Source organism: Enhydra lutris, unplaced genomic scaffold, assembly GCF_002288905.1.
Source record: "Enhydra lutris kenyoni isolate GAN:26980312 unplaced genomic scaffold, ASM228890v2 scaffoldscaffold43, whole genome shotgun sequence".
Lineage (NCBI taxonomy): Eukaryota > Metazoa > Chordata > Mammalia > Carnivora > Mustelidae > Enhydra > Enhydra lutris.
In genome coordinates, this window is record NW_019154127.1 from 12214204 (window position 1) to 12227156 (window position 12953).

General features: G+C 54.2%; 1 protein-coding gene across 1 annotated transcript in view; it reads right to left on the reverse strand.

The window, feature by feature from the left end:
* The window catches only part of LOC111155675 (C2 calcium dependent domain containing 2), a 54581-nt gene that overhangs the window by 16124 nt on the left and 25504 nt on the right, over positions 1–12953 (reverse strand). The window contains exons 5-10 of the mRNA XM_022515965.1: positions 11469–11573; positions 7617–7739; positions 5584–5707; positions 4068–4173; positions 2128–2198; positions 194–315 (exon numbers count right to left, since the gene is read on the reverse strand). Of these exons, the coding sequence (XP_022371673.1) occupies positions 194–315; positions 2128–2198; positions 4068–4173; positions 5584–5707; positions 7617–7739; positions 11469–11573 (651 nt within the window). The remainder of the gene's footprint in view (positions 1–193; positions 316–2127; positions 2199–4067; positions 4174–5583; positions 5708–7616; positions 7740–11468; positions 11574–12953) is intronic.

Genomic DNA, 12953 nt, shown 5'->3' on the forward strand with positions numbered 1-12953 from the left:
TCAACACGATTGTGGGCACAGAGTGTCCCATTCGAGTCTAGAAATGCACAGGGCGGAAGAGGAGCTCCTCTTAGGTGAGCGAGCGTCCCATTTCCCGCTGAAGAAAACGTTAAGACGGACCAACAGGTAAAGATACTCCTAATCTCAAGCAGGTCAAGCTGGAGCTCGGCCGCGGCGGGGAATGACGTCGTACCTCTGCGGTGACCGAACCCAGCACCGAGCCGCCGCAGGAGCCGCCGGTCAGCGTGAAGCTCTGGGGCCCAGATGGCTGCTTCTTGAATAAATCCAAAGGAATGGTTGTCATCGCCGATATGGCTAAAAAGATAGGAGACAAGTAAGGGTATGTTTCCACAGGGTTCCACGGGAGCAGGGGTCAGCGGGAGCCACCACCGCAACCAGAACAGAGTCCCGGTGCGCACCCGGTCCGCACCAGCATCCTCCAGTTCCAGAACATTTCAGAACATTCTACAACACCAGAGACAAAGAGAGGCGTTGGACATGCTCCAGACCCCAGGAGGCTAAGAGATAGCAGACAGAAGGCAGTGTCTGATCCGGGGCAGTGGGGGTAACTGCTCTACGGGATGCTGGCCCGGCCGATGAAGGGGAACGCAGGCAGCGGGTCGGGGAAACCAGTGCAGACGCATGAGAGAATGTCCTTATTCTTAGGAAATGCCCCGAAGAAAGGAGGGTGCAGGGCCTGATACCCTCGAACATTCAGATTCACCCTCCAGCATGTGTGTCCTGTGTCCGGGCGTCTGCAGGCATAATCAAAAGCAACCACCAAGTGTGAGTGCCGATAATAAAGCAAACGGGGCAAAATGTCCGAACTCCGGGAGTCTGGTAAAGGTTCTGCGGTAGTCCTTTGTTCTGTTTTTGGTTTTTGTTTTTAATGTGAAATTTCAGAGATCCCATCCGGCTGTATAGCAGCGGATCTCCAAAGGAGCCAAAAGCCTCGGTGCCTGGGAAACGGATGGGTCAGCTTCTCCGGGCAAACGTCCACCCACCCACCCCGTCCACCCCGGGTCAAACCACACGCCCTGTTCTGGCCACGCCCTCTCCTGGAATGTCAGAGGCACCTCTGGGATCTTATCCCAAGACAACAGAACCAAGGAAATTAGCTCAGAATTCTTACTAATGGGGGGTGAGGGGAGGCGCCCGGGTTGCTCCGTCCGTTAAACGGCCGACTCTTGATTTCGGCTCAGGTCATGGTCTCGGGGTCCTGGGGTCAGCCTCTGCACTCTGCAGGGTTCTGCTGGAGAGTTCTCCCTCCCTCTCCCTCTGTCCCTTCCTCTTCCTCTAAAATAAATCTTTGAAAACTTAAAATCTTAAAAAAGAAAATTCTTGCTAATAAACAGAAATTTGAAATGCCTTTTCCTGTGTCTTTGTAACTTTGGGAGACAACCCAATGGCTTGGTCTTTTAGCAGGATAAGCCACGGAAGGGTCCCCCTCTCCTAATTTTGGTATGTTTATGGGCATTTTTAAAAGCCTAATATATTCCCAAACTCCTGAGTTACACACATGCAAACATATAGGTCCGTGTTCCCGTTCATGATTTTACCTTTAACAGCTGCTTTCTTGTCTCTAAAGCATGTGTCCAGTGTAAGCTGCTGTGGCTTATTTTATAAGGAAAAGCCAGCCAGAATCCATTGAGACAGAAAGCACAATGCCGGTGGGGAGGGGTCGAAGGGGCTGGGGGAGGAGGGAATGGGGAAGACAGGGTCTCAGCCCAGCAAGAGGAAAAAATCCGGGAAGTGGACGGTGCTGAAGGTCGCATGCCAGTGGGAATATACTTAACGCCCGTGAATTTTACACTCAAAAATGGTCAATATGGGAATTTCTGTGTTACATGCTTTTACCACAATTAGGAACACTACAGAACAGATCTATTAAGGCTAAGAAGGCTGAGAGGGGCTTCTCTAAGCCAAGAATTGCTGAATAAAAGAGTTTAGGTATTTGTTTAAAAACCAAAAAAGGCAAAAACGAGTTGAGTACATTCTCCCAGAACGTATGCCCTTGCTAATGACTGAAGTGGACCTGGAAGCAAACACGGCCTCGGAAGACCCGAGGTGTCAGGGGGTCCGCCCCTCCCAGAGAGCAGGGCCTCCCTCTACCCGCCCGACACCCACCTTCCGAGGCCGAGGCTTGCTCACCCACCGACACCTGCAAGTGCAACTCCTTCGACTTGGCGCTCAACTCCCTGCGGAAAGGACAAAAAGTGCTGTCAATCCTTTATCAGTTCTTGAAACAGTATTTTTTTTCTGACTCTAGAAAGAAACACACATCTCCAACGGTATGAAGATTATCTTCCACCTCGCCACCCCCCAGCGGTTGCTGTTATCTGAGAATTCTCTGCTGCCTCTGGCTGACGGCGGGGGTATCTACGCGCTGTGCCACACGGCGGCCGCTTGCCGTGGATGAATTTTGCTGCATTTTAATTAATTCAAACGTAAAAAGCCACATGTGGCTCGTAGTTCCTATATGCAAAAGCGTAGCTATATAATTACCGACAAACTAGCTGAGATAAACACCCTTCGACCTAGCTTTGTGTGCACCATGTGATTATTTCCTTAGGAAGACTGTAAACGCCAGACAAAAGGTACGTGCATTTAAGAGATTTTTCTTTTTTCTTTTCTTTTCTTTCTTTCTTTCTTTTTTTTTTTTTTTTGAGACATACTGAGGACTTTCAGAACGGTCATTCCAATGTATACTTCTACTGGCCATTGTCACCCACCTATTCCTTACCAACTTGTAGGGTGAGAAAACGGTCCCTTGTGTTTACCTCTGTGTTTCTTAAACTATTGCTGATTTGAACAAGTCTTCAGAAGTCTCGGGCTACCTACAGTTTTGGCTTTTCTGTTTTCTAGCTCAGACATTCTTCCCGGTTTTCCGGGGCAGCGCTCGTATTTTCATTACTAATTCATAAAAGCTCTTTACATTACACACGGGACACCTGCTGCCTGTCCTGTTTCCGGCTGTTCATCGTTCAAGCCTCAGAAAGCAAGTGATTTCTAGTCTTAGAGTCGGCTGCTTTACTGAAATATTATTTACATGAGTTTCCTATTATTATTTCTGATAGTTTTAACTGATTTTCTTGGGTTGTCTGAGCAGGCAATCCTATCACCTCCAAGTAATAATCGGTTTTGCCTCAGCCTTTTCATACCCAGACACTTCCCCCTTCCGCCTCTAAGTGCGCTACTCGTGCTTCCAGAACAAAACAGCAGGCATCTTCCTCTTGGCTTTCACTTGGGACCCCTTCTGGTCTTTGTCATTTACAGTGATTTCTATTAGCTTATTAAAGAAGAGGCCATAAATCATGTACTAGTTAAGGTTTTAAATCAGAAATGCGGGCGCCTGGGTGGCTCAGTGGGTTCAGCCTCTGCCTTCGGCTCAGGTCACGATCTCAGGGTCCTGGGATCGAGGCCCGCATCGGGCTCTCTGCTCAGCGGGGAGCCTGCTTCCTCCTCTCTTTCTCTATGCCTGCCTCTCTGCCTACTTGTGATCTCTCTCTCTGTTTCAAATAAATAAAAATAAAATCTTTAAAAAAAAATCAGAAATGCGCAGGGAAAGTCAACGGTCATCTCAGCATGTACGGAGATAAGTACGTTTTCTCCTTTGATCTAACATCGCAATGGATTCAGTTACTTGCTCTGCCGTCTGGACATCTCTGGGCTGAGCCCAGCTCCTTAATACATTCCTTAGAATTCCCACGCCATTTCTTATAAATGGGCCGTCCTTTTCCCTTTGTTCCCAGCCAGGTTCCGGTATCAAACCCAAGGGTCCTCCGTTGCGCTCCAGGAGGTGGGTATCTCCAAAGTCAAGGGAGCCTGACCAGCGTGCTCTCTGGCCATGGCAGGACACTGGCCAGGAGGAAACCCAGCCCCGGAGCTGCCTTCAGAAAGGAACCCAGATTCAACCTAAAGCTACCTCGGATGTTTAATACACCTTTTCAAGAGCAACTGCATGTCTGTGTTTAGGGTTTGAGCAGTGTTACACACTGATCTTGGGACCTGGCAGCTGTGAGTGGGGCGCTCGGCCGGCGCAAGCCCGTTAACCAGGCTGTACGCACAAGATGAATTCTTCTTCCCAGCTGAGGTCGGCGGGGTTTGTCGCGAGGGCGCTGAACTTCTGAACGGGCTCGTTCAGCCGAACTACACACTGTGGGTTAACGTTGCCTGCAATCAAACAAAGGGGTGTTTCTATTTTTTAACTTGCAAGATGTGTGCACACTTTGCATATAACGGGCCATATTAAACGCCTGACGTCTTGGCTCGCCCACCTCTCCGGGACTGCTCTTTCTTCCATCATGAACCAACTCTCAAAGCCCTTCTCTAGGGGTTTAAGATTTTCGATCCCCAACTTGGTATCTCTTGGCCTGGAGGGCAGACCCCAGGAGCCCCTGCTCCTCGCCCGTGATGGGGGACACTCCCCAGGGACATTATGACAGCAGAAGTGGCCCCCCACTTCTGGACAAGACGACCAGCTTGTGCAAGGAAAGGCCTCTGGGATGATCCCTAAATTGGGGGATACCCCACAGAGAATCCGTATCCCTACTGACGAGGGATGTGATTTTATCCCTGACTCAGCTCAGTCAGAGCCCCGTCTGGAGATCTTGGGTCTGGGTAATGGGACATTTCCCTAGTCAACAATTCTTTCTGCTGCAAGACCATGCCTGTCCCATGGCAAAGAGCTGTCAATATCCTGTGTAACCAGTGACCACGGGACCAGACGTCACACAGCGTTAAGCATTCCACTCCCACGGTCTTAACTGATCTTCGAGATCATCTCCGACGGGAGACACAGAGACCCAGATGCAGACCTGCCTGCGAGGAACAGGGACCCCTGAGGCCATCCCCCACAGCTAGCCCTGCACGGAGTCTCGGTTGTTAAACGTGGACAGTCTGTGCTTTGGGGACGGGAAGACTCCGTGCACATTAAGTAACCCTTAGCATTCTCAGACAATAAAGAATTCCTTCCTGTTCTCAGCAAAATCAAATCACAGTGGGAAGATGGGACCCATCCCAGGAGGCTGTGCACCTGGGGTCTCGCCAGCCACTCAGGATCGCCCAAAGAGAACGATCTGGGGTCTGCAACTTGTCCTGACTCAGATAACAGCCTCTCCTACCGCCGGAGGGTCCCCAATGGGCCCGAAGCCCTCCTGACGCTTAGTAAAGTGCCCACCAGGAACCCGGGCTTCTGGGAAAGGAGAAGGTGCTCATCGCGTATCAGTCAGGGGTGCCCAGTGTGGGTTTACGCGTTCAATAGTTTAAAAAAGGCAAGGGAGTGCCTTCCAGATGAAAGAAAAGGGCAAGGTCATGACTGAACTCCTTTCTTCCCTCGCTCTTCCTGCACGCAAGCTCGGGACTGGCGTGTGACCATCTCACGGTACTCGTCTGGTTCTGAGGCTCTGGGCTCGCGGGCTGGGATCACACAGCAGACCCAGTCGGAGGGCGCCATGGGGACCCAGAGTCCGCTGAGAACCCGCCGTCACCCCTCACGCTGCTGTATGGAGGGACAGTCACTTCTGCGGCGGGCAGCCCCCGCCCCCCGTGCCCCCCGGAGCTTCCTCCAGCCCGGCCACCTGCCTGAAGCCCCAGGAGCACTTAGCAGCGAAGCCCGGATGTTCTTCACCAGTAATCTGAGCTCGTGAGCCCTTGGAGGCTTGGGCGGGCAGGACTCCTGAGGAGAGGACGAAATGCGCTGTAGATTCTGCAGAGAGAAAATCAAGACGGGTGACCGGGGAGAAGAGGAGGCGCCACCGGACCCCTGTCACGGGGCAGCGTCTTCGGGGAAAACCCGCCGGGGGTGGGGCTGACCCTGCGGTGGGCTGCACAACAGTTTTCCATTCTCAGGGGAAGGGAGGGTCCCAAGCCACCATAGCCTCTGCCCCTGCCTTGGAGCCTTTTCTACCCAAGTAACCCGCGGGAAGCGGCGGGGCGCGCAGCCAGAGAGGGCTCCCCGGAACCCGGCTGTGAGTGCAGCCCGGAAGCAGAGCTCACCTTGGTCCACTGCCCCAGGCCAGGTGCTGGCGAGAGAGGGGGACGCCCGCTCCAGGCTGCAGGTGCCCACTGCCCACCGGCTCCGAGCGGGACGCCAGCCTCTCACACACACACACGCGCGCGCACACACACACACACACACACACACACAGCGAGGGCCACCCGGCAGGTCCGCACCCCAGGTGGGGGTGTCTAAGTGTCGTCCTGGGGACGGACTACAGCAGTGACAGAGGCGTCCATAATCGTGTTCTCAGATGGGCATCAAGGCATTTCCAACAGAGAAAAGGCTCCTATAACCCAGAGGGCCTCACCTTAAACTGTTTCCCAAACTGGCTTCCTGCCTTCCCTCGCGGCTGCGAGTGCTCGTTACGAGGGGTCCCAGGGCACCCGGGGGGCCCGGTCAGTCAAGTGTGTGACTCTCGGTTTTGGCTTAGGTCCTGACCTTGCACTTGCGGCATCGAGCCCCCGTCGGGCTGTGTGCTCAGGGCGGGTCTGCTTCAGATTCTCTCCTTTCCCCCCCTCCTTCTCTCTCTCTCAAATAAATAAAAATAAAAATAAATCTTTAAAAAAGCAGGGTGTGGGGGTCTCTTAAGTACCAAGGCCTGGGACTCCTAGAAAAGCTTCTCAGAGACGCACACAGAGCCTTCCAGGAAGGGCTCCCAGGCACTGATCTGAGCCTTCCAGGAAGGGCTCCCGGGCACTGATCTGACTCGGACGTTTCTCTGGGGGGCGAGCTTCCCAGCATCTCAAGGTCACCATTTAGAAACCACTACTGTGAACCAGGACCTTGCCAACTGTGAGCTGCAAGAAGTCGCCGCAGGAGTCCTTAGGCTCCAAGCCCATGAGCAGTGGGGCCAGAGCATTCACACGTCGGGGGTGGAGAGGAAATATTTTGGCCGTCTACGTGTGGTGGTTAATTGTGTGTCAACATGACAGGGCCACGGGGATGCACACTATCTGTTCAAATGCTGTCCTGGGTGTTTCCGTGAGGCTGTTTTCACATGAAGTTAACATTTACATCAAAAGACCCAGTGAAAGCAACAGCCCTCCCTAATGTGGGTGGGCCTCACCCAATCAGTTGAAGGTCTGCTAGAAAAGAGGCTGACCTCTCCTGAAAAGGGGGTTCTTCAAGCCTGACCGGCTTCACGCTGCGGTGTTGGTTTTTTCCCTGCCTTTAGACTCGAGTGGAGACACCAGCTCTCCATGGCTCTCATGCCTGCTAGCCTGCAGGCCGGAACAGCAGCTCTCCTCTGTTCTCATAGCTAACTAGGTTTCCCAGATGCCTCGGTCCTGGGAAGTCGAGCTCTAAGGCCATAGGCCCCGAGTGGACAGTGGAAAGTCAAGTTTCAGCTCCAGAAAGGCATGGGGTCAGGGCTAATTAAGGTTGGAGCGTGCAGAGCAGCCCAGACACCTGTTCCTCCTATCCCACGGGGTTCTGGAACCCCTGCCCTGAACTTGCAGCGCATCACGATCCACAGGCCGTGGTCACCCAGCAAACAGTCAGGCATTCCCTCTCTACCACGGCAGTGGGGGGCGGGGGGCTTGGTCATGCAGACTCCCCTGCAGGAGGGGGACCAGGAGCCCTAACAGGCCGTGAGGCACCACCCTCCGCAGCTCACCTGAACGTCCCTTGCGTCCACAGGCTTGGTGCTCAGAACCACCGACGGAGATGCAGCCCCAACCAGGTGCTTCAAGATGTCCTTGAGAGTTTCAGACACGGCCTTGGTCTCTGTCCCCCGATCCTGCCAAAAGAGGGGGACGTCCTCAGATTGCCTCCTGACCGTGCGCCGTGCAACAGGGGGGCAGACGCTGGCTGTCCTCGCTGCATCTCAGGGACCAAGCACGCGGGGTGGGGGAGGTGAGTGTGGGGCTCTGGGAGGTCAGATCCCTGCAGGTGACCTGCTCGTTGTCCTCTGGGAGACGGGGTCCTCCTTACTGACCTCAGAAGTAGGGGCACCTGGGTGGCTCAGAGGGTTAAAGCCTCTGCCTTCAGCTCAGGTCATGATCGCAGGGTCCTGGGATCGAGCCCCGCATCGGGCTCTCTGCTCAGCAGGGAGCCTGCTTCCTCCTCTCTCTCTGCCTGCCTCTCTGCCTACTTGTGCTCTCTGTCAAATAAATAAATAAAATCTTTATGCAATCTGAAGAGAAACCAGAGTATAAATAAAATCTTTAAAAAAAAAAAAAGAAGTAACTCCTGCTCCTTATTTTCAAAATGACAACAATCGAGCTCGTGAAATATACAACCGTGTCGCTGCTTCTATGTCGAACCTTACAGACAGATGTTTCTTCTTTCTCACATGACATCGGGTAATTTTTTTTTTTGAAATTAAAAAGTATTCAAGTAAATGAAAGGGCCCAACAAGAAAGATAAGCTTGTGGAGGCACAAAGCTGGGCAGTTTATATCACCGGGTGTCAACTCCGTAAATCTGATAATTAATCCCTGACAGAAAGGCGAACATTCCTGGGTTCCAGAACGTTCCCAGCACCACCATTCATGAAGCCCCACACTGGAAACCACCTAAGTATCCTTTGAGAACTAAACAAATACATCGACTGTGGTGTGGTCACGGGGGCGGCGGGGGGGGACGGTCCACAGTCCAGTGTAGATGCCCTCATGGGAGGCTCCCACATCCCCAGCCTGCTCAGGGGACAGGACAGCTGCTCGCAGGGACTCCCACCGGGACCACAGACCTACAGAAAACCTCCTACCTTGCACGGCTGGAGGGATCTTGGAGGTTGGCCTGCGGAGGGCTGGCTGGCCAGACCCTGTTACAGCGAACCTAATCCCACTCAGCCCAGAGAGCAGCTACTCTTTGCCAGAAACTCTAATAACGATCAAAACAGCTAATCCCTCCATCACTCCTAGGATATGTCAGGCTCAAGTCTACGCACTTACACGTATTAACTAATTTAATCTTCTAAACCACCTCTACTATCGTTATCCCCATTTTACCGATGAAGAAACTAGCGCACAGAGACATAAATTAACTCGTGGAGGGTCACACAGCTCACGAGTGGCAGAGCCGAGAGTCAAACCCAAGCATTAGGGATCCAGGGTCTGCACTGAAGACCACCACGTTGTCATCTTTCTCTTCAGTAAGTACTTGACATCCCTGTCCTTTTTTTTTTAACTGAGGTGACATTCAACTAAATTCACATAAAAACCATCTTAAAAGGGCGCCTGGGTGGCTCAGTGGGTTAAAGCCTCTGCCTTCAGCTCAGGTCATGGTCCCAGGGTCCTGGGATCAAGCCCTGCATCGGGCTCTCTGCTCAGCGGGGAGCCTGTTTCCCCCCTTCCCCTGCCTGCCTCTCTGCCCACTTGTGATCTCTCTCCCTCTGTCAAATAAATAAAATCTTTAAAAAAGTATATTTAAAAAATGAAATAAAATAAAATATGCATTTCGGTGTGATTCATCAGGCTCCGTATTATGCTGCCACCATCGAGATGTCACCCTTATGCTATCTCTCACCCACCAACAATCACTCCCTGCCCCTCTCCCCCTCCCCTTTCCCTGACTGCCCCTCCCCGCCCCGCCCCTCCCCACCAACAGTCTCTGCCTGCCCCTGTATGATCTACCCACCAGGGAGATCTCCAAGCCTTGAGCTCCCAACACAAACAGGCCATGTTGGGCTTCTCTCCCTTCAAGGGACCTTCCTGGGGTTCCTTTGTGTTGCAGAAAGTGTCAGAGCCTCATTCTTTTTAAATGGCTGAAAAATACCTCGTTTTATTTACACACTCAACTCTTTTTTTAAGCCCCAGGATTTCCTGTCCCTTCACGGAGGAGGAAACCCAGGGTGACGATGAGCGATGAGCGGTGAGTGCTCTGATGTCCCAGCTCTTCCCCCAATGAGCAGCTGGCTTGGGCCACACCCCTGCCCCCCCCACACCGTCACATCCTCAGGGGGCCGGAGGCTCAGGTCCTGTGCCTACTGGCCAGACCAGCTCCCGGGGAAGGGGGTGGCTGGCTTAGTGCCACACTTAGAGCCTCACTTCCCATTCATGGGAGGAGCGTGTGACAGTTGGAGAAGCCCACGGGACGCTGGGCGGCAAGCTGCAAACAGCAGCACAACACGCCACGGTTTGGGTGAGAATGGGGGGTGGGGGGGATAAGCTCGTCTTTGCAAAAAACCCGGGAACAGAGAAACACGAACTAATGAATGACCAAGTTACCAAGTTACCGTGTGCAGGGGCGGATGGGGCGGGAGGGACAGGGTAGAGACTGCACGTCTGAGTCGAAGGTTTCCCGCAATTCTGACGTCTGAACCGTGTGAATAGTTTACATTTTCAAACAATATACAGGTAAATTTACAAAGACGGGGGACAAAACCTGAGCATGAGTGCGGGCAGGCACCGGGGCGCTCTGGGGTCCCCCAAGCACACGGAGGAAGAATGAACTCAAGGAGTCCTCCACACGGGGGTCCCCCTGCCTTGGCGGGGCACGGCCTGACCCAAAGGCAGGTGCACGTTGGCCGCGGTGCTGGGAAGTCGGCGACGGAACGTTCCATGCACTTGGCCGGCCTGACCACGGTGCCGTGGGGACTGTGAGATGCAGACATGGGAGGGAAGGGAAGGGAAGACAGGACAGGACAGTCCGAGCCCCCGGTGGGACCCAGTGGCCGGGCAAAGCAACAGTTGTGATGTGTGCCGGTTAGGGGAGTTCCAGTCCAAGAACAAACTGCGTGCCTTCATGTCACGGCACGGAAGGTGACAGTATGGACGGACAGAGGCTTACAGTCCCATACTTAGCGGTTGGGGATCTCTCTGTGGTTGAACGAGAGTCTGAAACAGAGCCAAGACGGCGGACAACCGTCGTCACAACCCCACCCTACAAGGGAACCAGCAGTCACAGGGGCCTCTGGCGTACGTGATCTCGCATGATCTTTCCAGCCCCTGAAAGTGACCCCGGGGTGACCTCGTATGCCCACTCCCTGCTTCCAAATTCATTTCTTCCAACACCTAAGACCGTGGGAAGCAGAGAGATCGCCTTCCGATTCTACATGCACTGAATTTTAGGTGGGGGGAGAGACACGCCTGCCCCCAGGAGCCACCCCACAGCCACCACCTGAGCTGTTCCGGGAGTGCCTCGGGGAAGTAGAAAGGGTCTGATGTCAGGCACGACAGTCTGAGGAACGCTGTGGCGACAGACGTCACTGGTTCTCAGCCTGCGCTGCATAGCAGTGCTAGAAATAATTCTGGGGTTTCGGGGGGCGGGCAGGGGGCAGGCCCAGAATCTTCTAAAGTCCTCAGGCAATGGCAGGTGTGCAGGGTTGAGGGCCGGTGTTAGATCCAGCAAAGCTGTCTCCCCCCCGACCCCCGTCAGTGCAGCCCCACAATCCAGGAGGAGGGGAGAAGCCCGCCAACATCGGAGGGGTGCCGGGCTGAGCCTCTGTTCCCCAGATCAGGGGGTCACCATGCACATGCGTTCTCACGTACACCAACAGAGGGTGTCATACAAACGCCCAGACTGACCTCCACCACTGCTCTGGGCTGCACCGTAACGGCCGTCTCCGGAGTGCTGACGTAGGACCACTGGATCTGGATGTCCTCCCTCTTCTCTTTCATGTGGAGCTCCAGCTGCCAAAACACAGGGTTACTGGAGAGCTACGCGGCCAGCGAAACCTCATGCGTCCGTGCGTGTCTGCGCACGTGTATGCACGCGTATGTGCTCGTTTATTTTCCGAGAAGTCTGCTTGGCCTCCCCTTGCCTTTCACAACGGTAAGGAAAGCTCTAAATTCCCTGGGACTCCCCTTCACCCCACCCCCGCCCCGCCAAAACCTTCTGCGGCCTCAACCTACCACTTGGAGGGTTCTCAGTGTTGGCCGCTGAAGGCCAGATGTCATGAAAATTCTGCGTTACGTGATTCTGTGATTACATGAGTAATTCTCTGCGCTTTGCATTCTCTCCCGGGGCTGACACCAAGGCAGGAAGGAGAGGGAGGATCAGGTGGGAAGGGAGATGCATAGCCCAACCCCTCGCTCCCACAGGCCCCGAGGGTTGTGCCGAGCACGGGTGTCCTCGTCCTCTCTTGCCTGGGCCGACGCACGGCCTCCAAGTGGACTCTCAGCTCTTGCAACAACCCGTTGGATGGGACCCACGCAGGGAGGCAGCGTCACGCCCCCCACCACACCCAGATTCTCGGAACTGGGGATAACAGGACCAGGTACAGCAAAGGGGACTTTGCAGAAAGGACCAGTGAACGAGGAGATAACGCTGGGTCATCCCAGCGAGCCCTGAGAGAAGAGGAAGACAGGACAGCAGGCCAGCGAGAGGGGCGCGAAGACGGAGGGAGGATGCCAGGAGCTCCGGAATGAGGTGGCGGCTAGAAGCCGCCAACAGCCCCCGGCGGCCGGCCGGCAAGAACACAGGCCCTCAGTCCTGCAGTCCCAAGGAACGGAATCACGCTGAAGGAAGCAGATCCTCCCAGAGCTTCCAGACAGCAAGGCAGCCCGCCGATGTGAGCCTGTGCTGGGCATTGGGCCTCCAGAGTGGCTCCATTTATGCTGGGTTTTCTTTAAAAAAAGATTTATTCTTTTTTTTTTTTTTTTTTTTTTAGAAAAGAGAGTGAGAGAGCATGCCCGGGAGGTGGGGGCAGAGAGAGAGAGAGAATCCCAAGCAGAGTCCGTGCTGAGCGTGGAGCCCAACATAGGGCTCGACCTCATGAGCCTGAGATCATGAGCTGAGCCAGAACCGAGAGTCAGACACTCAACCGACTGCGTCCCCCGGGCGTCCCCACATCTAGGTTTTAAGCTCAGTTTGCACGCTCTGTTTCAGCAGCCGCAGCAAACGAATACCCCTCCCTTCGCTCTTCAACCCGAGACTCTTTCCTCAGCACGGACCCCAGCTCTTCCCCTCGGTCCTCCTCCCCACCCTCAGCAAAGGAGGAGAGAGCGGCTTTCCATGGTACTAGCCCCTCCTCGGGCCGTCAGCTCAGGCTAGCACCTGGTGAGACCAGG